Source organism: Trichoderma harzianum (genome assembly GCF_003025095.1).
Source record: "Trichoderma harzianum CBS 226.95 unplaced genomic scaffold M431scaffold_12, whole genome shotgun sequence".
Classification (NCBI taxonomy): Eukaryota; Fungi; Ascomycota; class Sordariomycetes; order Hypocreales; family Hypocreaceae; genus Trichoderma; species Trichoderma harzianum.
In genome coordinates this window covers 964,113-989,440 of record NW_020209260.1, presented here as the reverse complement: position 1 = coordinate 989,440, position 25,328 = coordinate 964,113, and the positions used below count along the sequence as shown (strand labels likewise).

The window sequence follows — 25,328 nt, the reverse complement described above, 5'->3', positions numbered from 1 at the left end:
GAATCCTGATAACCTCTGTTTGTAAATTTCTAGCTTGGATTTTCGTAGCAGCAGTGACAACTTCTGATATCATATTATTACTGCTGCCTTTCTTCTGCAGTAGCGTCTTTATAATCTCCAACCGTAAACCGAAATCTCGGATATGAATAACAGCAGTCAGAATTTCTGATATATTAATTTCACTGCTGCTTTTCTTCTGAAATAGTGTTTTAATAATATTTGTTTGTAAATCGTAATTTTCGATTATGTTAGCAACCGTGAGAATTTCTGATACGATATCGTTGCTGAAGTCATTCTGCCGCAACAGCATCCCGATAATCTCTTTTTTTGAGTATTCATCTGTATTCCTGGCTGTCTCCCACAAAATCGGTGCGAGTTTATAGTCTTTGGTCTTGAGTGATAGAAGAAACCGCATCGGTGAAGGGCCATATTTTGTGTTCGCAGCAGCGATAAGAATTTGCTCGGGGTGATGGGGCGACGCTGGTGGCACCTGAAGGCCTCAAATACTGCTTCGGCGGCGTTCGGGTTTGCGGCTGCGCATAATAAAACCTCGTCATCTATTTCGAACCCCCCTCTACGAGATCGAAGCAATACATCGACAACCTTGCCGTCTTTGTCATATTGTGCTGCAGCCTTGATCATATCTTGGCTGACCAGGATTTCAGGTATCTTGAGAATCCTCTCCATATGCTCGGGTTGTGACATCTCTGCTAGATGCCTAAAAATATCCGTCTCGAGTCTCGGCAAGTTACTGAACAGCTCTTGCATCGAAGACAAGCGCGGCGCCATCTTAAGGTTGCTCACATCGAATCCGTAAATGTACTGTATGACATCGTGAACAAGCTTCTCTTGTGACTTTTTGTAATCTGGGAAAAGGAGGTCGTCGCATTTGTTCGTCAAATCGGAAGACATGCCTCGTAGCGCGTAAACGAGATCTCGTGGATCTGTGGCCTCACTGCCCCGAAAATTAATGAGAAGTTTGTAAAAGCTTCGACTCTCGCTCCACCATGTAGATTCTCTCCACGGAGAGGGCATGATATCAATTACAGATTGGCAGTGCGCATCGGGGTGAATCCACAAGAGCAGAGGAGCAAGACCAAAAAGGCGGGCTGACACAGATTTTCTACCACAAGATATAATGCCGGCCTTTGCGAATGCCACTTCTTGTAGAATCCAAACCCTGCGAAACCACGATTGCTTCAGAATTTCCCGCAGACCTTTTCTTAATTCCCAGGTGCCAGCTTCATGTAATTCCAAAATTGGCCTGAAAGAACATTCCCAGAGGCCTCTCCAGCGACTATCCTGGCGCGACCAGGCTCTACAAGCATGCCGTATGCTCTCTTTCTGCAGCTGTTGCAGGCTTTCCATAAAGATATCTGTTGCAACTGACCCCAATCCTAAGCGGAAAATCACACGATCGGCTTCCTTGTAAATATTTCCCATTTGACCAACTTGATGTCCTCTCTCCTTATCGTTCTTTTGGTCAATGCATACTGCGTCGATCCACAGGACACGTTGACGGTCTTGGTAGCGAAGATCAACCAACGCGCTGTAGAGATTATGCGTGATTCTCAGGCAACAACCGTTGACATGGATGATGCCGGAAAGCTCAGAGCAACCCCAGGTGTATGAGAGAGCTTCATAAGAAATCATACGATCACGCTGGTGTAATTCTGCTTCGGAAAGCTCGCAAGATATCATCATATTTTCAAATCCAGGATGTAGGTAGAGTAACCGTATCGCAGGCTTCTCCAGATTGAGAGGGATATACTTGAATTCTTCCAAGTCTTCCAAGTCTTTCAAGTCTTCCAAGTCTTTCAAGCCTTTCAAGTCTTTCAAGAAATCCGAGTCTTCCGAGTCTTCTAAGAAATCTGAGTCTTCCGAGTCTTCTAAGAATTCCAAGAATTCCATGATGCATATAATAACTTGATGAATAACGATGTTGAGAAATCAGCTTTCAATGGTAGAACTTGAGCGCAAAAAGAGGTTAAGGCTTGGGACCTCAGCGACCAGAGGAACAGTTCGACCCTAAATATAAGATATGTAACGAGGTTGACCCAAGATGATTCAGCCTTGGGCAGCAAATATGCGATTCAATCGTCTTGCGGATCAGCCACGTTCACCTGCATGTTGTCCTACATACCTATGTACCTAACCGGCAGCGAACCAATTAAAATTCTGATCGTACGCAGATTGGGCAGATATGCCTTTACCACGTAAGCGAAGGATCAATGTTATTGACATTAACGTGATGCCTAAGCCACCACTTAAAATGTTACACGCGAAGGCAGTGTGCATGCAGCTACGTTTAGGCAACGCCTAAGCTTGATCACACGCATGCTGTGCGAATAACACTGGAAGAGCATGTATGGAACAAACAGTTTTCCAAATTGACGCTCTGGGTACACGTCAACTTTCTCTAAATATACTGTTTAACTCCTATGCAAAGATCCTTCAAATGTCAGTTAGGCTGCTGCGTAGGCTGTTCCATAAGGCTGAAGGTCAAGGCCCTCGATATAGAGAGGGCCTGGCAGCCCGCCCTTCTGCCTGTTCCCCAGCCATTTCTCGATTGCGCGCTGGATGACCTTTTCATGGTCAGGTCTGCTCAGATCGAGTGGTTCATGGCCAAGACCAGCCAACATCATCCTACATCGCAATGCCATGTCAGTATACAGGATCTGGCTGCTCCTCCCGTGCAAAATTAACTCACTGTATAGAAGCGGCGGCGTTGGTAATCATAAAGATGTCCTCGTTAATCAGTTGCTTAATGGCGGCATCAGTAACCCCGTCGAGAATCTTCTGCGGCAAGTCGATTTCGTGAGCAGCTGGGCGACCGATGCCAACTCCATCCATCTTTTCCAACGCCTTGACCATGCCGGCAGTCGTGCGCAGACCGCCAGTGATGTAAGCCTTGGTCTTCTTCAGCTCAGGGATGACCATTTCCGCAAACTCGATAAAGTAGGCCTCTCGCTTCTTGGTAGATTCCCTCTTGTGCCCAAACGCCAAAGACTCGTATGTGCCGCCCGAAAGCTCAACCCAGTCAAAGTTGTTCTTCTCGAGCTCTGCGCAGAGAACTTTGCAGTCTTCAATTGTGAAGCCACCCTTTTGGAACTCGACGCTGTTGAGCTTGATGCCGATGCTAAAGGACTTGTCGGGAACGCGGGCGCGGATAGCATCTGTGATTTCAAAGATGATTCTTGCTCGGTTGGTCAGCGAGCCGCCATATTGGTCTGTCCGCAAATTGGTCGACGGTGCCAGGAATTGGGCCAAGAGATAACCACTGCAAGCCATATGTGTTAGTATCACTCCACTGGACCCTCCTCTCCAATTGCTCAACCGAATGATCAGATGAGAAAATGTATCAGAAATGTCTCCGTCTTGAGACTTACTGTGCGCCATGGAGCTCAACACCGTCAAAACCGGCCTTGTAGCAATACTCAGCTGCGTGGGCAAACGAGTTGACAACGTGATCGATATCAGCCTGCTCCATCGCCCTTGGCTTGGCGAATGATCCGAATTCAGAACCCTTCAGCTGTACGTCACTAGCAGAGATGGGGTGAGGCTGAATGTTGTCCGTAACTTGTCGACCCGGGTGGCTCAGTTGTGTGTAAACGAGACTGCCATGCTCCTTGGCTGCCGAGGCGATGTCCTTGAACCTCTCAAATCGTTCGCCAGAAAATGGTGCTTCCGAGGGAATAATGTGGTTTCCGATGCCTTCGAGCTGGTCGTACTCGATCATGGTGTTGCCGAGAAGAATGACTCCATATCCACCTGCACCCCATAGCTTGTAAAGGTTGACAAGCTCCTTTGTTGGGATTCCTCTCTTTGTCAAATCCTTGTCGTCCCAACTTGACTGCAGTTCAGACATGGCAGCCTTCATGAAGCGGTTCTTGGCCGTCTTGCCACTGAACTCAAAGGCAAGGGGCTGGCCGAGAGGCGCAGGGTCAATCTTTTCAGGAGCTTGTGCCATGATGAATCTTACTTATCTCGTGTCTTCTAACGAAAGGGTATATAAAAATGTTGTTGATTGAAGACTCTGTGTTTATTTGTTTCTCAATTACATTCTGGCTGAGGGAAACGTCTTCCTTTTATACTCGGGCAGGCTACTGGGTAACACAACAGGATACGAAAACACTCATGGTGGAGATATCCATCAACGAAAACCCCTAGTCTTGGCGGGTATGCGAAAGGCGATCATAGGCTCCTCGTGACGATCACTCATGCCTTGCTAATACGAAATTTGGATTCCAAACTCCTCAACGTCGCGGATGAGTGGAGCATGAAAATCGGAGTTACTCACGCCATGCTTGCAAGGAAGCGTCTGTTTCAGAGGTTATCAATCGCTTAGCAACTGAAAAGTCCGCTAGGGTTCGGCATACGGCATATAGACATGGTGTTAGTTTGAGAGGGTTGTCAATGCAGACTCATTCGTATTCCCGAAACTACACAACATCTGGTCTACAGTCATATGTCATATATCGGTTATCGGTTATTGTTGCGGTCATTGGCCTTCTAAACTAGGTACACCCATGAGCATTTTGATCCTACAAATGTCGCATTGCTGATGTCTGGCTAGGCTACCCGCAGCTACATGTATGTTGAAGGTCCTCGAGATATTATGTCATGTATTCCGATAGCAAACTGCGCAAAACATCCGCAAATTGTGGATAACGGAGGTTAAACGAGTGCGAGAAGCGGTGACTTTCCAAGGGCATCTGGCCCGCCTCAAGTGTCCGCTCTCTAGTCAGGCTGTCAAATGCTAATTGGACGCTAAAACCCTTGATCTAGTCTATACTGTATGGTTCTACGGATCATGCAAGTCAATCTTCTCCCAGTTGCTAGCCCACCACTCACGAGAGATGAGTACTCCTATTGGGGCTTAGATTCCGCGATGATGGACCAAAGGCTATAGATCGAATCCGACTTAGCGGCGCAAGAACCTACCCAGGAAACTTCGTTCTCAAATCGAAAGAGGACAGCTGCGGAATTGTGAGTTATTAATAACGCAGCAGTTCCGACTCTTCGACCCAGGGAGAGAAATTCCGTCCACCACCGTTAACACAACCCTCATCTCATCTCCAGGCAGCTTCTAGGAACCCTCCTGTCTGAGACGACTTGGATGACTTACACGGAATATGCCGATGAAGCACACGGAAGCGGAGCCGTTCGCTCCAACTACTGCATTGAGGAGCGGCACGGCAGGGACCGGCACGGGCTTACATGACATACATCCATGGTCTGATCGGCATTTTGTCTCTACACTCGATGTACTGGAGTTACAGACAGTACTTGTACTTGTAATTTCTCGACATGTGCTGTTGTTCAAGTCAAATCTCTATTTAATATGGATGTCCAATTGCTTCGATATTGAATCTCCAGTTCATCCCACTTAGACCATAGCAATAACTTGCTCACTAGCAACCGCTGGGCTGAACTAACAAGTAGGGCTAAATCCCACGCTTGTATTATAAATACACGTACAAGGGAAAATCGATCCAAACCAACGACGGAGAAAAATACCCGCCGAGGCAAGGTCTAGATTAGGTCAGCGGCCTAAACAGTGGAGTTTTGCTTTCAAATCCAAAGCCGTGAGGGTTGCAGATTGGCTGTGGTCCGTGGAGAAGCAGCTATCGGTAGAGCAATCAGACCGTGGGGATAAACCGTGCAAGGGGATAGGGTGCCCTGGTATAAATGGCAAGTTTCTGCGGTAGATCGAGGCTCAACTCCCATCAGCTCTGCCTGTCACATATCACACAACCCTCAAAACCCCCTGCAACAAGTCGAACTTTGATCTCTAAGCCTCTAAGCCTCTAAGCGCTTGACAACTCCGTCAATTACACGGGTCTGATATTTCAAAATCACGCCAATCATGACACACTTCCGCATCGACGTCGTCTCAGACACCGTCTGCCCCTGGTGCTACGTTGGCCGCAAGCAAGTCCAGCGAGCCCAGCAAATCTGGCAGCAGCGCTATCCTTCTTCCTCCGACACCTTCTCGGTCAAATACGCCCCCTTCCAGCTAAACCCAGATTCCCCTCGGGGTCCTGGCAAGAGCATTGATAAGCAGGGCTACTATGTGCAGCGCTTTGGCCCCGAGCGGACGGCCATGATCCAGGATCGCCTTCGCGGCGTTGGCGAGGCCGTCGGGATCAACTTTCGTTTTGGCGGCAGGGTTGGCAACTCGCGAGACTCACATCGCCTGATTCACCTGGCCAAGAAGCACGGCGATGAGACGGAGCTCAAGGTCGTTGACGGGCTTTTCGCCGCGTACTTTGAGAATGAAAAGGACATTACCGACCACGATGTGCTCAAGGATGTTGCCGTCGGAGCGGGTATTCCTGAGGCGGAGTTTAAGAAGGCTATTGTGGAGAGTGATGAGGGAGGCGAGGAGGTTGACATGTCTGCTGGAACTGCGCGGTTCAGGGGCATCAGTGGCGTGCCGGATTACACGATTCAGGGCAAGTTCAGGTTGAGCGGTGCTCAGGACGCCATGGAGTTTGTCAACGTCTTTGAGAGAGTCAAGGCTCAAGATGTTTGATTGCATAAGCGCATTGCTGAGTAATGAAAATAGAGAAGAATAAAGTAAAATAAAATAGAAATAGAGAAGCGGCATGATTCTCCGTAAGAACAAAGAAACTCAGGGTATTCTGAAAATCCATATCTCGCTGATATCCAACTAGATACTCCAAACTGTAGCAAACAATCAGCCTCAGCTGCGAAACACCACCTCTGCTCTCCTCTCAAGCACACTCTCCCACACTCTCCTCTCTCTAAATCCCGGCATGTAAAACAGCACGCCAATCTCCTGGCTTGTCCACCAACTAGCCCTGTCCATGTTGCCCGAGCCCAGCACCAAGTATTCGCCGTCCACCATTGTCATCTTGAAATGGCTAAAGACGGGTTCATCCTCGAGGTTCGCCCTATCGCTGAGTTGCTTATAATAAAGTATCTCTAGTTGTCCTGGCGCCACTGATTGGGCTTCTAGGTCATTCCGCTGAGATCGCTTACACAGAGCTTTGTACTTTTTGACAAACCGCCGGATACACCACGATGTTGTTGTCCCAGCAGTAACAAGCTGCTCAATGACCATCATATTGCGGCCCGTACGCACATGGACATTGACTCCTCGAGAAAGTGCTTCTAGCAGAGCATCTATCACGGGCCACGATGTGAGATTCGGCGTGACGAGATGAATGTCGTGGCGAGCATTTGCAAACAGAGTAAGTAGCGCGGCGTTGAGAGGTGTCATGGGCGGATTGGACTGAGAAAAGAAGGGAAAGGGAAAGAATCTGAATCGGGGATTTCGATGATGCGGTGATGGGAGAAAGATGGCCGGCGTTGGCGCAACGGCGGTGAAGTGAATGCATTGCGTAGCTGAACGATCATCATCCTCTTCATTGAGAGGCGAAGAACTCGAGGTCTCGACGTCTTCATTAACGCCGTCGTCGATATCCCCGCCTCGGGTTCCGTTCGTCACCATCCTCTGTCTCCTTGCCAGTTCGATATTATCGTTATTTGTTGCCCTTATCTTGTCAACTCTGGCTCCCCAGACTCGGGAGTGGAATGTGAGCAGCTTGTCCACAACGTCGCCCTCCAGCTCGACGCATCCCTCAAACCATCGCTCCCAGCTCACGTTGCAACTCGGAACCCACGCCTTAGCTTCATCCACTATGACATACTTGGGATGCATCACGCTCAGCGGTGTAAAGAAGAGGCTCTTGACCGTCATCTCAATACCCCCTTTTCTCAGCGTCGCCTCATCCGGCAAGCCCAGCTTGGCCCATTTCGACGGCGGATAGAGGCATCCTTCTGGTGCAGACGTGTGAAACAGTTTCTGGAACAGTCCCCAAGATGAGAAGCCAATGCTTACATGCAGCGTAGGCAGTGGCTCTCCAGCCCTTGAGCGCGCCTCAGCTAGCTGAATGAGAGTCTGGCGGATGCCGTCGAGAGATGGAGAGGCGGCCCAGTAACAGGTGACGAAATGGATTGAATGCTTGGCGGATGCAATGGCAGGCAGAATTGCGCGAGTAAATATTGAATGCCCCGTGCCAACGTAGAGCAATTTTGGCGTGCCGGTCGTCAAGAGGGAGTCAATGGCCTCAGGATCGTGATAGTTGGGAGAGTCTTTGGAGCTCTCATGTTGGTGGGAGAGGAGCAAGTCTCTCCATGGTGTCACAAAGGAAGATGGGAATTCCAACGGCTGTGACATGAGAAATGAGAAGAATAAACAGAAATATACAAAATAGAAATAAAAGAGAAAGCAATTAGCGACGCAGGCTCAACAATTGAGGGCGTGTGAGGTGAGAAGCAACAGATGAGAGCTTAGTATCAAGGATTAAGGTAAATGACGAGGTGTCTTATGGCTCACGACAGCACAGCCACACCCGCAAAGACAGCGTCTGAAGCAAATACGCGGTATGTTTCAGTTCCACATGGAAACAGGAGCAAAAGAGTCAAAAACTGTACGTATGCTGATGAGTGACCAAAAAAGAAGAGGCATTGACAGAAAGACAAGGGATTTGATGAAAAGGGCAAAAAATAACTGTCCTCGGTGAGGCTCGAACTCACGACCTTCAGATGGCCCAAACTGATGTTTGGATCATATCGTCTAATATGAGACTGACGCGCTAGCCAACTGCGCCACGAAGACCCGTTATTGAAAGCAAGGGGCGTAGTATCAATTATCAAGCTGGCCTCATACTGATGCTAGCAGCGAATATCCAACACCAGCATCTTATCGAATACTTGAGAGAAATTGTTCACTCTTTAGATTTGTCACCAGATGGGATGTAAGAGCTCCAAAGCTCACCGGCCCGAGATATGCCCTTTCAGTGTACTTGTACTTACATGTACATTTTTATCCTCCCTCCTGCTATTACCAATTGATGCCCATAGCAAGGAAGACGAATATGGATGCCATTTTATCTTTGAGCAGTCTCTAATGTAACGGCTGCTGCAGCTGCCAGAAGACCCCGGAATATAGCAACTCCACGTCTGCATTTGCTCAAGATGCAGCTCGATTAAAGCGCTAAGCTGTTCATGTCCAAGAGAGCTCCGAATCCTACATAGTGCCTGTGCCTTTAATTACATGGTGGCTTCACAGTATAGATAACTATCACTTGATCGTGTATTGATCATAATATCTATGAAACCAGAATCAGTTCTGGCTCTCAAAACGCAGAGAACATCCATTGTGTTATTGATCAATTAGTAATGGATTGATCCGAATATTCCGCGATATGCCCTCCATACACAGCCAAAAAGTGGTTATAGCGGGACGGTGCTATCAATTCAGGGGACTACAGTGATTAGGCCCCTGTACCTGTTCCTCTCTGGCGCCATAGTCACGCGCCTCGGCGGGGCTCTCCAGCACGCTTCCGCACCTGCAGCTCGATTTCATTAATCGCCCGACCTGGAGCTTGTCGCATCGCAGCCTCACCTTGACCAACTCCAACTCCAGCACGTCAAGTCTTCTGTCTGCTGCTCGAGTCACGGCCTCTCCTTTTTTGCGGCTCTTTCCCCTTCCTTTCCTTTTCTTTTCCCTTCTCCTCCAAAGATTATCCAAGATGCTCTCGGGCGTGCTCATCTTCAACCAAAAGGGCGAGAATCTCATCTTCCGCGCCTTTCGCAACGACTGCCGCCCTCGCCTTGCCGACGTCTTTCGCATCCAAGTCATTTCCAATGCCCAGGTCCGATCGCCCATCTTGACGCTGGGCAGCACGACTTTCAGCCATGTCAAGCACGAAAACATTTACCTCGTCGCCATCACCAAGAGCAACGCCAATGCCGCGCTGGTCTTTGAGTTCCTCTACCGGCTGATTCAGCTGGGAAAGGGGTACTTTGGCAAGTTTGACGAGGAGGCCGTCAAGAACAACTTTGTGCTGGTCTACGAGCTGCTGGATGGTAAATTCTTCTAAGCTTTTGCTTATCATCACAATTACTAACAATCCACTCTTCAACCGCAGAAATCATCGACTTTGGCTATCCGCAAAACACCGAGACAGACACGCTCAAAATGTACATCACCACCGAAGGAGTCAAGTCCGAGTCGCGCCCCGAAGACACGTCCAAAATCACCATGCAGGCCACCGGCGCGCTGTCATGGCGAAAGGCAGACGTCAAGTACCGCAAGAACGAGGCCTTTGTTGATGTCATCGAGGACGTCAACCTGCTCATGTCTGCCACCGGCGCAGTTCTGCGAGCGGATGTCACGGGCCAGATCGTTATGCGCGCCTATCTGTCCGGCACCCCCGAGTGCAAGTTTGGCCTCAACGATCGACTGCTGCTGGATAACGACGGACTGTTGAGCCTGCCCAGCGGCAACAAGATGGGCACAAAGGCCACCAAGGCCGCTGCGGGAAGCGTCACGCTGGAGGACTGCCAGTTCCACCAGTGCGTCAAGCTGGGCAAGTTTGACACAGACAGAATCATCAGCTTCGTCCCGCCCGACGGCGAGTTCGAGCTCATGCGCTACCGTGCCACGGAAAACGTCAACCTCCCCTTCAAGGTACACGCCATCGTCAACGAGGTCAGCCGCACAAAGGTCGAGTACAGCATCGGCGTCAAAGCCAATTTCGGTTCCAAGCTCTTTGCCACCAATGTCATCATCAAGATCCCGACTCCCCTCAACACCGCCAAGATCACCGAGCGTTGCACACAGGGCAAGGCCAAGTACGAGCCCAGCGAGAACGTCATTGTCTGGAAGATTGGCAGGTTCACGGGCCAGAGCGAATACGTCCTCACTGCCGAGGCTTCCCTGACCAGTATGACAAACCAAAAGGCGTGGAGCCGGCCGCCCCTGAGCATGAATTTTAGCTTGCTCATGTTTACCAGCTCAGGCTTGCTGGTACGCTATCTAAAGGTCTTTGAGAAGAGCAACTATTCCAGTGTCAAGTGGGTGCGGTACATGACGAGAGCAGGTTCATATGAAATAAGGTGCGTCTTGAATCCAAAGATCCATGTACTACGCTAACTCTTTTCTTTTTCATCTAGATTTTGAGGTGATTTGACTGTATGATGATGGATTTATGGCATGTATGGCGTTGAAGGATACTCGGGCAAAAAGCTTTAATATCATTGCATCTTTTTATTTCCCTTTCTCGAGCATGACTTCCCTTCCACAACCGAGGCTGCAATCCATTCTACGAGGATATGACAGCTTCAGCAGTGGAAAGCTTGTGACACACTCAATTTGACAGCCCCCCTTTCGTGCTGCATACCCCTCGGATCCGTCCGCGGATGGCTGCAGAAAATCTCAGATCTACCCCTTATCCTCGTACGGTGCCCAATGGGATTCAGCAAACTCGCTCGCTCATGTCTGTTCCTCTTTTACATCAAGAACCCAGAATACCCAGGTTCAAGGACCTTCGGGTAGGCACCGTTCTACTGACAGGGTCTGAAGATGATTCAGATATTCTCATTCGGTCCGAAACAGTGCATCCCGGTGAAGAACAGGCGTCGAATTAGTTCTTCTCCGGCTGCCAATACCAGAGATGGTGCTCAACCCCGGTCGGTACTTCCAGGGCCGCCAAAAGCTGAATGTTTGCCACAGCAGAGGCAGTTCAGTCAGCTCGCATGTGTTCTGGATATCGTCTGAAGAAGGAAGCCGGAAATAGAGCGAGAAAATACGAGGCTTCACTGATGGAGCCTCTCACTAACAGAATCGAGTCTTCAAGTGTACCCTCTGATGACGCCACGAATGTGCCTTTCCATGGGTATGACGGGATGTCCTGGATCGGCCACCCGCATGCTGTCTTATGCTCCAAACGTTGTTGTGTGACTGTTTCTTGGCCTTTTACCTCTGCTTCCACTGTTGTGATGAATTCTGATTATAGCCAAGGTTTGTGAGAGCAAGCGGACGGCTGGAGCACCACTGGAGCACCATTGTCCCGCTCGGCCGAAAACAATGCTCGATATTGCACAAAGACCATTACTGGGGATGGCAAATTAAACCGAAGGAATACATCGTGAGCCAGCTCTGTTTATTAAACACAGCTCAAGTAGAGCAATCCATGCACTGCGTAACACCAATTCATTCCCGAGGCATGTGCTTCCTCCGAGGCCGAGTCGTGGGAGCATCAGCCCCGGATTAGCCAACGTGGAAATCACGATATCCTACTAGGTTATCGCTGTTTATGCTCCTGTGAAAGCTGACCTCTCTACCTAACCGGCCTTTTCTTTCTCTTTCTTCATCACAAGGCATTGAAGCAATAGAGCATCTGAACTCTGCCGGCCATACTACCCCGGCGATTGACAGCGCAATGGACCTCAATGTCTCATTCATTCATGCAAGTTTTATATCTGCGGCGCTTTTATCCATCACACGTAGAACCTTATTAACCCAGACAGTATCACGATGATCCGCAGGTCCCTCTCGTATGTGGTCCGACGGCGTCGAATATCCCCTCTCCAAGAGCACACAGCTTTGGTAGCACCTGCAACTTCCCACGAGACTTTGGGCGTCACCGGCCTCTTGTAACCCGATAAAGAGCGCCAGACGACCTTGAACGACGTTCTAGAAGGATTTTTATCATATATCACTCAAACACATGTTTGCCCCTCCGACGGAACTCTCCCGCGCTCAAATACCTGGGAGCATATCCAAACTTGTCTGATATGTATCAAGCAAGCCACACGGCATCCTGCCGCTCAGTAACGCCTTTCACGATGCTCCAGACGGGTTTCCAGCTCATTGAGAGTCTTATCAGGCCACTATTTCCTCCATCCAGCTGGTACTGCTGATACCTTCCCTCTGTTCCAAAGTCAATATGTCTTGTGTTCTGTGCTCCCCCTTTTGCGCCGAGGCAAAGTGGTCCTATTTTCGTGTCAGTATTGCCTCCATCACCACCCAGATCGGAGGCATGGCTCCATAAGGACTGCAGTGAGCACATGAAAGAACCTCCCTCATCTCTGAGAAGCAGTCCCACAATGGCTTCACTATGCGCATTATTGGAACAGACAAATGTTCCAGCTGGTAAGCGAGGTCCGAGGGCAAGTTGTTGACAGTTGATCGAGCAGCAAAGACAATGGCATACCAGGGATGACGACGAGATTATAAATGGAATCCTATCTCTGTCTTCAACATAAACTCGGTCAGCATCAGTCAATACACAAGGACAATCACCACAACACTCAACATACCTCCTATCTAATATCAGCACCAACAGTATCAGCTTCAGCTCTGCACAATTCTTCTTTTTTTTTTTCTGATACATTCATTGGAACAGCACCAGGGCCACTGAATACGACCTGTTCAACAGGAGACAGAGCTCCGATATCAGTTCTGGATTTCATTGACCTGGATACCTTTCCTGCAAGCCAGCCAGTCTGCCTCGAGGCCCTTGTTTCATCAAGATTCTTTGCTGCCTCTGGATAGACTTTAACTTTTCGTGGAAGACATATTTTCCAGACTTGGCTATCTTGTTGTAGGCTTCAACAGCTTTGGTGTGGAATATACAATATTCCAAGAGGTGGGCTTTACGAGGGCGAATAGACAACACGGCCGCCTGTCTTTGGCGGACCACTGAGTATCCGAGGACAAATTTTCATACTCAACATAGCAAGGACAAGACAGGGCAGAAGGAGAATCACCAGCGAAACCGTCATTCTCCTCCATGCCGCTCACCTCTATCGTCTGTGCCGATTTGACACTTTCACACGGAGACATTTGACGAAGGCTTAGAGAGTGCGCCGCCTCGGCCATTCACATTTCCTCCCGTCCCTTCAACCTACTTTCCGGAAACACAGAATAAACTCAGCCAGCCACATCGTCTGTGTCGTGCAGAACCACCAATCATCTCAGGTCGCGTCACCGAATTATCGTCTGCTAAAAGGGCCATCAGGGTTGCGGAGCAGAAATAGGCATTCTGCCGAGACCACCACCGTATTCTCGTGTAACCACGATTCCGAGCCATCGTCGGGCTCAGCCGTCTCAGCTGGTCTCGGCTCCCCTCCTTTCCGAGAACCTGAGATCTCTGTACGAGACGAGACGGCCAAAAATAAACCCAGAACCAAGGCAGAAAAAGAAGTCACAAGCATGTGCCAGTACTCGTTCATCCACTACCACCACCAGCACCCCTGCATGCACCCGTCCAGCCTCGTCCCCCGATACTCGTATTGCCCTGCCGCCGCCATCAACCCGGCCACCAACCAATACTCGCCTTGTCCTGCCACCACCGTCTTTGCGTCTCCCGAGGCCACAGGCGAGAACCCGTGCGCGCGGGGAACTTGCCTCATCTCGCCGGCCTGCAGCTCGGGGACGTGCCGGTTGCAGGATCTCAACGGGAGATGGGTGTGCTGCAAGTGTAAGCGCGGGGGAAACATTTACCGGTCTTGCCATCATCGGAAGAAGGGGTGTCCTGATACGTTTTGCTATCATGATATTTGTGAGAATTGTACGCCTGATATGTGAGCAGACGCCTCTTTGCTCTTTTTTCCTCCCTCCTCTGCTTTTGCTACCGTGCAAATTCTACCTCTAAGAGAAGAAGATTGGGGGGTAGAATTGCAAGGAACAGGGGGAATCCCTTCGCAGGCGTACAAGCTTTTGTCCATCATCTCGAGAAGTCACGATCGTCCATGTCTCAGTTAGACGTGCCACATGATTTCACAGGGATAAACGCCGCCAGTCGTCTTTATGAGCATCTGAGGAGGAAGTCTCAGGCAGCGGATCTGCATTTTAGAGGGGTGTCTGCTTCTGTTTCTTGAGATTGCCGGAAAGGACTTTGTATGAGTAAGTGCTGGTGAACCAGGGTGTTCTTTGTTGTGCATAGGTGCGGCCGGGACTTGTCTTATTTTTTTAATCCAGTTTATTGACTTTGTCTCAGTTCATGTTATGCTTTCCCGCTCTTGGTTACGTCCATGACAAGACGAAACCAATCAGCCCGACATTGGTCATTTCCAAGAGGAAAGATACCTCGCCCGAGCATATCCACCCATCCATCCACTTCAAAGCCTCACAGTTTCCAACTCTCCCATTCGCCCAAGGATGCCCACGTTTAAAACGATCGTCAATAATACGCCCCCTCCATGAACCCACCAACCGGGAATCCATTCCTCGTCCAAACTGACAGCTCCACCAGCCAGTGTCATATGCCACAATCCCAGCCCTTTTTCATCGATGATTGAGAGCCCTCCCATGACGTAGAAGATGGTGAGCAGCTCATCCAGCCACAGCTCTTTGATCAGCACATCTCATCGCCATTCACGATCTACCATGCGAGACATATTCAATCCATCTCACAGGTTTTCTTGAGTATTGCTTTTCGGACTCGGGCGAGATCCGAGACTTTTTTCTCGGTGAGCTGTTCCGTTTGGCTTTATTGGGCCTCCCACATGCATTTCTTTCCTTTTACATCTTTCCGCTTCTTTGACCGGATCAACCGATGTATAAGCATCTTCATATGCCAACCCCTAAGCGAGATCTCAATACCCTAAAAATCTTTTTATTCATATATTCTTCGCCTCGCCACGCGACATCAAAACACCAACTCTCCAGAACAAAACCCTTAGTGTATCCATACTCCCAGAGAAACCATTCATTTTCCAGCTCTCCCAGTCCCTTGCTCGGCTAAGTGCTCACTTTTTTGGCATCTCAACATTTAAATGACCGGTGAGAAGAAGTGATTATCCAATATTTGATCAGGGGTGTCTCTATATCTGGGAAATCTTTGACGAAGATAGCGGGTCGAGGCCTTGTCACTCTTGAAAGTGAAAGAGTTAGAGAGTTGAATGTTCCGGGGTTAGGCGAGGCGGCGCGTCGGTGAAGGCGCGGGAGCTTGTTATAGCGAAGTCAGATGCATGATTTGAATGTCTATAAATTGCAGCTGAACAGAACTGCAAGTCGTAAAGGAGAGACTCGTCTATCTCTTTCTCTGTGATCAACAAGACATATATTCATCCGACAACTGTCAAGAGAGCTTGATCATTTGCTTCTCCTTAATTTCCTCCCAAGAAGCATCTACAAATTCCTTCAAACCAAACCCTCCAACAGGATCAAACAACCAGCTTCTTCAACGTTCAACCAACATGTGTCAACTCCTCATATACGACCTCATCTGCTGCCACTCCTCCCAAAAATGGTCCTACTGCGCAGACTCCCAAACCAGCGGCCGCATCCCCTGCAAACACCAAACCTTCAAGCTCGTCTCCTACCCAACCCCCGCAGAGTTCGAGCCCGCGCCCATCTGCCACCGCTCCGAATGCCACTTCAACCGGCTCGACGGCGTCTGGAACTGCTGCTGGTGCGGCAAGACGCACAACACGACCGGGCGGTGCAGCGGCGGGATGATGTATTACGAGTACACGACGTGTGATCATATATGCTGTCCGTTTTGCAAGAGGGGGGATCAGGGGTATTGAGGTGGGAAGGGAAGTTTGTGTGAAGAGATCTTTTGGGGGTCGAAAAGCTTTTTTGTTATTGGATGGACAGGTTTGGGGATCGGGGAGGTTAGACCGTGATCCAGATCAAATTACCACGGACATTAATCTTGATGGAATCAACACTGAAAGCTAGTGTCTTGTTTGTCTTCCTGTCGTGAGCTGAAATTGTCAAGTTTGGGCATAATACATGTACTCTCTAATTGGATATCTCGACTCACCTACACACAATAACAAATTCTCTTCTCGTAAAACCAGCCTTTCAGAGTCCTCCCTTTGATGATGTTCCAAGTGAAGCCAAGTCGAATCCTACACGAGTCACGAGTCATGCGTAGTTTATCCAATAAGCCACTACAGGACGTTTGTTAGTGTACAAGTAAGCATCTTCTGCATGGATACCGCTCCAATATTGGATTGCCTTGTTCTTTGCTATTTGCTTGTTTCATAGCATCGCCATTAGGTAGCCATAGCCACTGCCATCCATGCTCAGGCCGGAAATTTGCAACACTTTGCTTTCCAAGATAAATCCCGCTGCCTAAATAATCTAATGCAGTGAGACTCAAAAACTCGAGATCGGACGACTACCGACCTGTCAAAGATGTCATGCGAGGGCATCTGGGGCAAATATTTCGGGAGTATGCATGATCTGTGAACCCCCAAAAGCTGCGATCAAATCAATAGTCGCAACTCTCTTATTTCACCTTGTTCAACTCTACTCAAAAGCATCATTTCCACTTAGGACTCTTATTAATGGTACGATGAGAGAGGATGTTGTGTCCCAGATCCAGAAATTCGGGACGGGATCCTCCTCTTTTGCGATACACGACGCCGGGGCAATCTCTCCAGAGTGGTACAGAGGCGCACATACCCCAGACAGACAAACAGAGAGAGCCTCACTACTATTGTTCCCCTCTTGATGTAGTAATAGTATGAGTTCGAGTCAGAAGAACATCAGGTGAATCCTCAGCCGAAGCTATTGGCATCTCAGAAGCCATCAGCAAGCTCTTACCATCGGAGAGTCCAAACATGCAAACCGGATTCCGCCACTTGGTCCATCGTCAAGCTCAAGTAATCTCGCCATGTCACACATAACTCCCCACAACGTCCGAAACATTGAATCTCAAATTAGGCCACGTCGATCCGGAAACCAGGATCCCGGGATGAGAGCTAGATCTCCGCGCCCTCATCTTGCATATACTATCTGTGAGCAATGGTATGACAGCATTGGTTCGTGTCACCAAGAGCGGAGTCTCATTATGCTGCATCACTTTCAGATCATGAGGCTCGTATCCAAAAACAGGCATGATTGCATTGGCCGTGAGATGAAGGGTTCCAGTCTCGCAAGGTAGGATGGACAAAGGATCGCACAGCAGATGGATGAGAGGACAGCCAGATCGAATCCGGGACCGACATGATTGCAGCCTGGCACTTGCACTTCCCACGTATAATGATGGATCCCGATGCGCCGATCCTGAAGGGACCATCTTGTCAATAGGACAAGCAGTCGAGATGTTGTATATAAAGAGGCAATCCTTCCTCACCAAGAGAGTATCAAATCGATCCCAATACCAGATCTTGCTCGCTCTGTCATCTTCAATCTGACAACAGTTACATATCACTTACTCTTTTATTGACTTCACCTCCTTATTTCCTCAAAATGTGTCACGGACATCCTAGATATCACTCGTGTGCGCATACATCCCTCGTCTGGTATTACTGCCCTTCGGCACACATAGACCTAGAGACTGGCTTCGAAACACCTTGCCGCAATGTCTCGTTTGCACCAGCCCAGTCAAGTCCGCTGTCATGTCCTCTCAAGAACTGTCAGTTTGTAGACAAGGGCGGCAGCTGGATATGCTGCAAGTGCGGTCAGGGGCCCAACACCCAGGGCTGGTGCTCTACTCCCATGGCCAACATCCAAGATGATTTGGACTCGTTGCAGCTGGAAGACGACCAAAGAACCTGTGACCACGGATGTTGTGACGACTGCAAGCGATTCGGTATGGACCACACTTACACTTATCCCCTCTGATGTGGATGAGAGTTAACCAACGTTTGTTTGTATCATAGGGCCGAGCCGCAGTCCTTCTCCAGAAAAACGGGTTGTGGAGTCTCGCAAGGGACGATCGTGCAAGTATGGTTACGGAGCTTCGTCCAGATCCCATCGATGCGAGTCACCGTATGCCATGATGAAAGGGCTGTCGCTTGATAAAGGGTCCGAGTCTGGGAGCACAGTTGCCTCTTCATCGTCGAGCAGTTCATACGACTATCGCTCCAAGAAATCCAAGCCATCAAAGAAGAGTCACAAATCCAAGCCTAGAAGCTGAGAGAGGGGGGACCATAGGCATAGGCATTGCCTATCTCGTTTCATAGCATTTATAACCAGTGTGTTTTTACATGTCAATGAAGAACATGTCTTGTTTCAACTTTTGTGCACGTCCAAGACCAGAGCTCACGTCTCTAGGTTGAGCTTATTGCAGAGAGTATGTTGCCGTAATTATCAGTCGGCAGTGCCCTACACGACCATGGCTGATGAAACACTGCTGAACTCATCAACGTTTGCCACTTGGCTACGCATTCAGAATAGCATGAGCTGTTGCGGAATCTGCGGTACGAGTGCAAACTGGGTACGAAAATTGGGGACAGTGAGGGATACGATACGCCCGGCTGGAGTCAGACCACGACATCGGTGTAGTAAGATTCGAGTCTCGCAGATTCGATCCAGCAAGAACGCAGCATGAAGAAGCTGCCTTTGACGGGGCTTGGAAGAAGGAGAAGGAGAAGGCGTACAAGTAAAGGCATCCCAAACACAATACAGGCTCAACTGAAGTAGAAGCAATCCGCGTCGCAAGGCATCGCATTGCATAGTGAATACTGTAAGAGCTAAGAGCTTCTTAGTCGGTTGGTTTGGAAACGGCTAGTGTTGGCTAGTGATGACGCCGGCGTGCGTTATGCGTGCTAGCGGTAGCGTCGAGACGATCTCAATGAAGAGCTTCTTCGCTCGGCAGAAGCAACAAAAGAAGCCCGCAAGAGACGAAACGCCCACGCGACAAGAAAAGACAAAAAAGGCGCTGTCCGGCAGTGGTTGTGTGGGCCAGGCCAGCAACATGTCACCATCGTCATCACCACCACGGCCAAAGCGCTGCAAACGAGCAAGCACAAAAAAGGGTCGACCAGGGCCGTGAGCCAAGCCAAAAGCTCTTCCAGGCTCCCCTGGCGAGCCACGTGCAATGGCGCAGGGATCGTTTCCCTTTTGGCCGCTGGTGTGGAATGCAAAAATGCCCTGCGCACGAAGGGGTTTGTCATGCGGTTGAGCGGCCACGGTGTGATTGGCTCGGCGTGTGCGCTTCGGCTGAAGAGTGAGGCCCGACACAGCGTGAAGAGCAGGGAAAACGTGGCCGGGGGGGGAAGATAAGTTTGCGACTCTTTTTGTTGCTTGTTTGCAGTGCTTTTGCCGTGCTGTGGTGTGCTGTTTTCGCAAGGGAGCGAAGCAGCCAGCCATGCGACGGTGCTGGGATGGATTGATGGACTCTGATGCGCGGCAATGGGTGCGAATAGCTATATCTGTCTATTATCAGATTAGTGTCAGCATCAGCATCAGCATCAGTATCGGATAAGCTCCATGGAGATGCGAATCCAGTAAAAATGGCATTCATGCAAGACATGGGGAGAGCAAAGCAAGCCAGAGCTGCTTCCAGTGGCGGACGCCATCGAAAGAAAAGGTGGAGGTTGGTTGGCCAGAGCAAGACAAGAGAAAATCGAAGTGGTGGTCTGACCATGCGGCTGGCACATGGCATTTTTGCTTCCAGGCGGATGGGGGGGTTCGGTTAGGGGACATGGCGGGCATGTACCCGCTAACCAGGGCCTGTGGAGGAGCGGCAGAAGGCAGCAGAGCGAACAGAGCGCGGGCGGATGGGAATTGAAGATGCAGGTCAACTTAACTTGATGCCTATGTATACTGTACGAGTACGAGGAAAACAAGACTGATGATCATGCCATACATGGAAGGATCAATTTGGTCTTAGATGCTAGTTGGCAGCGAGTAGCCAAGATGATGCCAGCGAGAGAAGCCGAGGCCGTGACGGGATCAATGTGATACGGATGATATGGATCGGCTTACAGGCTACAGCACATGGCAGCTTACAAGGAGTGCTGCCTGTAGACGACGTTGCATTCGATGGGCAGCAGTACCTACCAGACAGAGAGCATTGCGTAAGTGGACGAGGAGGTATTACCTGTTCAGTAGGTAGGTAGTTGTATGTACTCGTACAGTAGCATCAGCAGTGTAGATTTGCATCCATTTGATTACAGGTTCTCATGCTGGATACTGCATATATGAAGTCCCGGGATCTATCATAAGTTGTCCTTGTCGAAGTATCGAAGCAATATAGAACCCAGAGCACTGCAATCCAGCATCCATGATGCAATGACATTCAACTAATCACATCTCAACAAGCATTCAACAAGCATTTCAAGCGCCGCTGCCATTTATTTCACGTGTGATACAGGCTCCCATGCTCTGCCCAGCAAGCATCATCCATGGGTTTACGCGGTACTTGGCCCTCGTGTACCCCGCCGTCATGGTCAACCCCCTAGCCGCCCTACTACGGCACCTTTAGTGCTGCCTTTTCCTACTCCGTGCTACTAACGAACCTGGTACTACTGCATCTCCATCCGGGCTCCACCATCTTCTTGCTCATCATCTCCCATCCCCATCCATCGCCGCGCCTCTTTTTTTTTTTCCTCTCCGCCATTCTCTTTTGCCCATTCCAAATAGAAATCAAATCAAATCCCGTCTCTGCTTTGTTTCGCCCTCTCAAACCAAATACATACAACGGCAAACGCAATCTGCCGCAATCCGCAAAAAACAAGCCCCCCTGAACCCAGAACATCGAATCTCCCCCCTCCGACGGGTATCATCGCCAGAACAGCACACACAAAAATAGCTGTCCATCGTCTCCAATTATTTGTTTCTTCCAATCATCGCCAGCTCCTGATCGGCCCCGTCCAAACCAAACCCGGTCAAACCTGACACCAAACTTGCGACAACCCGCCCGGCCAAGCAAGCCATCAGCATCCATATTACATACTAGCATCCCATAGCATAGCATTTGCTCGCCTTGTCTCCCCCCCTTGCCAATCACACTTCGACTTACTCGCTCCCTCTCTGCTCTCACTCGCCCTCTTTTTTCTCCCCCCAAGCTTTTCATCTTCTTCTCTGGATTGGACCGCGCTTTGTGCTAGTTAGCCGCCAGTTTGATTCAAACAATCTTTCGCCTAGAGCCCCAAGCAACCCCTGCAGTCCAAAACAAAAGGTCTCACTCCCACTCGGCGGGTCAACTCGCAAGCTTGATAAAAAGGCATCAGCCCTCCAGCAAACACAAACACCACCACTATGCCCGTTTCCATGGAATCTTCTCGCCCAATCATGGCTCCCTCGGTATGTATACTTTTTGTGCTGTGTCTTTCATTCACACCAACTATGCCTGTTTTATTCCTCCCTTGAGCGGCCTGTCTTGTGAACAAAGAGTTGCTGCTCGTTTGCGGTACACACACAACGCGCCTCCATTCACTGCAGCCTCTGTTGGCAATATACCGCCTCTCTTCTTCTTTTTCCTCTCCTCTTACTACTTCTTCCTCAATAATCTCGACTAACCAAAATGTTCAAACATCTGCAGGCTCGCGCTTCCCTCCGCTACAGCACCTACAGCATGGCCGCCCCCTCGGTGGCCATGTCCGTCCAGACCACGGACTCCCAGCACGCCGAAATCCGCGAGATCGCCACCGGCCTCGACCGCATGGAGAACAAGGCCCTCTCTTCCCAGCGCGTCACCCTGTCCGAGGAAAAGTACGAGAAGATGAGCAAGCTCGCCCTCGGTGCAAAGCTGGAGCGCGCCCTCGACAGGCGCATGAGCAGCCAGGATGCCGTCATGCGACCCCGGAGGAAGACGACCTCTGCCGTCGAGAAGAGCTTTAACGAAAAGGCCGCCCAGTAAACTCCAACGGGCCAATTTGTTTTTAAAGCTTGCTCATGATTTTTTTTTTATCTGTCGGCGCTGCGCTATGCTGTACTCTCCTACTGCCTCGGGTGTCTTAGAAGGGGGGCGGTTTCACGTTGTCCATCAATTGCGATTCGGACTCAGAAAACAGCGCTGACTGTTTGTACCAAACTCGCCTCTTATTTTGCATTATCGGGGGAAAACAAGGGGCATTACAACTGGACGCCTTTTTTTTTTTACACATTTCGCGGAAATCATTAGACAAAAGAAAAAGAGCCCAGTCCACCAAACGGCATTCATTCACGATACGCTCAGACGATAAGAAAGACAAATCTGAATTCACATATACCCACCCTTGCGTCACACGAATAAACTCGGCTCCAATGCTACATGGACTTTTCCCATTTTTGTTGTGGTCTCAAATCTCATATACTATCTCCCTTGTTGTTTTTCCTTGTCATACTTGCGCGGAAAAGAGCGGGACGTTTTGTTTTTTAACGGTTAAAGGAGAGGACGGCGACGCGCGTGCTGAGCAACGGAACCATGCAATATACTATACAGGAAGGGAGGAGGAGGAGAGAGTTATACTATATTGACCTCTTTACTATCGTCCAATTGTGCTTATGGTCTCTGCTAAGAAGAAGAAACTGGAGTCTGTTATTGTTGTTTTTACCATAGCGCCAGAAGAAAACTGGTTTGTGCCTTTCTTTTTTTTGAGATTGCCAATTTGCCGTGTACTTCCCACAAAGTGACGTGTTTGTTTTTCGCGACTAGTATCTACCTGCATGTATGCAAGGGGGGATGTGAACGGACAGATTTCCCTCGATCGGTTTGTGCGACTAGACTCGGCTTTGACATGCTGGAACTACCTAATTTGCCAAAGTAGGACAACCTACTACATACTCGTACTAGATAGTAGTAGTAGTAGTAGTAGCAAGACGATCGTTTGGCGTTTTTATGGACAATGTCTTACTCTTATTTCCTTCGTTAGTGTAGCTCTTTGATATGTAACAGGACTGATAGTAGCGGCAGGGTTAAGTCTGTATCAAGGACAAGACTTCACAGAAAAGGCAAGTTCTTGGTAATTGGAACCCCATGTACCCAGAAACCCAATCACAAACAAACAGACAAAGCAGACAAACAGCAACAATGTGTAAAACAAATTCCAAATACCGGATACCTCAAATCACTGCGGTACCAAAGCAAGTACTACATACAAATGTGCTCCCAACGCCATCTACTCCCATCCCTTGCTTCCAGACCTCGCGTCTAAACGTACAACCAACCAACCCAGTCTCAACACTCAACAATGACCCAAAAACTAGATCAATTCACTTCACTTCACTCCCACCCCATCCCCGTTGAGCGCGCGCCTTCTTCCCCCTCCCCTTCTTCCCACGAGGCTTCAAAGCCGGAACACTCTACGCCCGCGACTTCTCAATCCTCTCCTCAATGTCCTTGAGCAGCGTCACCAAGTCGGCCTCCTCGCCCTCCATTTCCAACGCTCTCTTCACCCACTCCCGCGCCTCATCCAACCTCCCCATCTCCGTCAAGCACCGGCCCCTACGCCACCACCCCTTCGCATTGCCCACCCTCCGCGCCTCAACACTGGCCTCAGCATCCACCGCCCCCTCAGGCCAGTTCCCCATAGCCATGTGCGACTGCGCGCGGTTGGCATACAGCATGGACACCTCCTCCCTCACCAACGCCGCGGGCTCCCACAGCGGCCGCTGCAGCGCCATCTCGATGCCCTGCGTATAAAACTTGACGGCCTCTGCGTACTTTTGCTTCCGATACTCGGTGTTGCCGCTGTCGCGCAGCTTCGAGACGTTGGCCGTGCGCTTCGGGTTGACGGGGATCGGGGGCGGGGGCACCAGCGGGATCGCGCCGGGGGGAACCTCGATGTTGAGGATGGCGCGGTGCAGGTTGTTGAGCTTCTCCAGCTCGGCGGCGAGGGCGCGCGATGGTCTGCTGCCGGAGGGGAGGATGGCCTTGGACTGGGGGTCCATGTGGATGGGGAGCATGCTGAAGTGGTCGAGGTCCGACATGATTGCGGTTTTGATTTGTTCTGGTGGGAGGAATGTGGGAAGATGGCGATGTGGTTCGAGATGAGGATTCGAGGTGAAGTTGGTGTTGCGCCTCCCCGTATAATGCTCGGATTGGTGTGTAATGTGCAGTGATTGATTGTATGTCTAGATGCTAGAAATCAAAATCCAGAAGTGACTTGCGCCAACAATGTTGTAAAAGGGCGGAATGGGGTTCAAGTCAAAGAGAGTGAGAAAGAGACAAGTTGCTTCATTAATAACCCAGAAGTTCATGTCAATGTCCAGTGAGGACACCTCTCGCTGAACCACAAAAAGGTGCTTATCTTATCAACACATGACTGTGGGGTAAGTAGGCGGGCGGGCGCTAATCTGCAAGCCCGTAAACTTTACATCTTGCTTACCCTGAAATGAATTGCCAAAAATGGTATTTTCACGATCATTAAAGTTTGACGGACATGAGGGGAGGGAGAAGAATAGTGGATAGTTGTTCTATTTGGAAGATTACCGCCTGTCAGTGAAAGCCTGCGTGGGGTGATTGTATAGAAAGGAAATGAGACGGTGGGAAATAAGGAATTGTGAATGTTTGGTAGGTGGGTATGAATTTACATCTGCAAGTTAACTAAAATATATGAAGATGTACAATGGAAATACACATACAATCTATCAAACAAGACAGATCCAAGCATAAAGAGAAAACACCGAATAGGTAGTACAGACTCATTGCAAATTCTCCAAGCACGTAGTGTACACAAATCACACAACACAAAGCCAATGGAAATGAAAGCAAGATTCACATTATAAATCATTAATTGTTCAAAAGCATTTATCATTCCGTCTACTCCTAGTATTTGTGCAATGCTAGACACCTCTTTTGCTCAGAGGAAGGGTATGATCATCACTTGCCCATCCT

At 49.5% G+C, this 25,328-nt stretch overlaps 10 protein-coding genes and 1 non-coding gene across 11 annotated transcripts; 6 read left to right on the top strand and 5 right to left on the bottom strand.

Annotated features, from left to right (window-relative positions):
• Positions 1-624: 624 nt before the first annotated feature.
• On the bottom strand, positions 625-1,785 carry M431DRAFT_40546 (hypothetical protein; the record flags this gene model as incomplete). Its single annotated transcript, XM_024914902.1, has 1 exon — positions 625-1,785. A coding segment is annotated over one exon (1,161 nt), but the record flags the coding sequence as incomplete, so codon positions are not given.
• Positions 1,786-2,465: 680 nt separating this feature from the next.
• M431DRAFT_93178 (hypothetical protein) lies at positions 2,466-3,970 on the bottom strand (the record flags this gene model as incomplete). Its single annotated transcript, XM_024924446.1, has 3 exons — positions 2,466-2,646; positions 2,711-3,280; positions 3,390-3,970. 3 exons carry the CDS (start codon positions 3,968-3,970, stop codon positions 2,466-2,468), a joined length of 1,332 nt encoding a protein of 443 aa, XP_024771057.1.
• A 1,899-nt stretch (positions 3,971-5,869) lies between these two features.
• On the top strand, positions 5,870-6,538 carry M431DRAFT_485224 (hypothetical protein; the record flags this gene model as incomplete). The annotated part of the gene is made up of 1 exon (XM_024916268.1): positions 5,870-6,538. One exon carries the CDS (start codon positions 5,870-5,872, stop codon positions 6,536-6,538), a length of 669 nt encoding a protein of 222 aa, XP_024771056.1.
• A 438-nt stretch (positions 6,539-6,976) lies between these two features.
• On the bottom strand, positions 6,977-8,502 carry M431DRAFT_150342 (hypothetical protein; the record flags this gene model as incomplete). Its single annotated transcript, XM_024912814.1, has 2 exons — positions 7,538-8,502; positions 6,977-7,483 (listed from the first exon to the last, which is right to left on the bottom strand). Coding segments are annotated over exons 1-2 (1,179 nt in total), but the record flags the coding sequence as incomplete, so codon positions are not given.
• Positions 8,503-8,543: 41 nt separating this feature from the next.
• On the bottom strand, positions 8,544-8,650 carry M431DRAFT_t156. Its single transcript has one exon. It is a non-coding gene; the product is annotated as a tRNA-Met (tRNA).
• A 778-nt stretch (positions 8,651-9,428) lies between these two features.
• Positions 9,429-11,269, top strand: M431DRAFT_241440 (hypothetical protein). The gene is made up of 3 exons (XM_024913717.1): positions 9,429-9,903; positions 9,966-10,935; positions 10,993-11,269. Exons 1-3 carry the CDS (start codon positions 9,567-9,569, stop codon positions 10,997-10,999), a joined length of 1,314 nt encoding a protein of 437 aa, XP_024771054.1. The 5' UTR covers positions 9,429-9,566; the 3' UTR covers positions 11,000-11,269.
• Positions 11,270-14,035: 2,766 nt separating this feature from the next.
• M431DRAFT_93692 (hypothetical protein) lies at positions 14,036-14,410 on the top strand (the record flags this gene model as incomplete). The annotated part of the gene is made up of 1 exon (XM_024924504.1): positions 14,036-14,410. One exon carries the CDS (start codon positions 14,036-14,038, stop codon positions 14,408-14,410), a length of 375 nt encoding a protein of 124 aa, XP_024771053.1.
• Positions 14,411-16,023: 1,613 nt separating this feature from the next.
• M431DRAFT_485221 (hypothetical protein) lies at positions 16,024-16,356 on the top strand (the record flags this gene model as incomplete). The annotated part of the gene is made up of 1 exon (XM_024916267.1): positions 16,024-16,356. The coding sequence occupies one exon, from the start codon at positions 16,024-16,026 to the stop codon at positions 16,354-16,356; it is 333 nt and encodes a 110-aa protein (XP_024771052.1).
• A 1,675-nt stretch (positions 16,357-18,031) lies between these two features.
• Positions 18,032-18,406, top strand: M431DRAFT_93010 (hypothetical protein; the record flags this gene model as incomplete). The annotated part of the gene is made up of 1 exon (XM_024924430.1): positions 18,032-18,406. The coding sequence occupies one exon, from the start codon at positions 18,032-18,034 to the stop codon at positions 18,404-18,406; it is 375 nt and encodes a 124-aa protein (XP_024771051.1).
• A 3,363-nt stretch (positions 18,407-21,769) lies between these two features.
• M431DRAFT_498617 (hypothetical protein) lies at positions 21,770-22,370 on the top strand (the record flags this gene model as incomplete). The annotated part of the gene is made up of 2 exons (XM_024917713.1): positions 21,770-21,814; positions 22,053-22,370. 2 exons carry the CDS (start codon positions 21,770-21,772, stop codon positions 22,368-22,370), a joined length of 363 nt encoding a protein of 120 aa, XP_024771050.1.
• Positions 22,371-23,324: 954 nt separating this feature from the next.
• M431DRAFT_511466 (hypothetical protein) lies at positions 23,325-24,701 on the bottom strand. Its single transcript, XM_024919659.1, has one exon. The coding sequence runs from the start codon at positions 24,419-24,421 to the stop codon at positions 23,795-23,797; it is 627 nt and encodes a 208-aa protein (XP_024771049.1). The 5' UTR covers positions 24,422-24,701; the 3' UTR covers positions 23,325-23,794.
• Between the last annotated feature and the right edge of the window lie 627 nt (positions 24,702-25,328).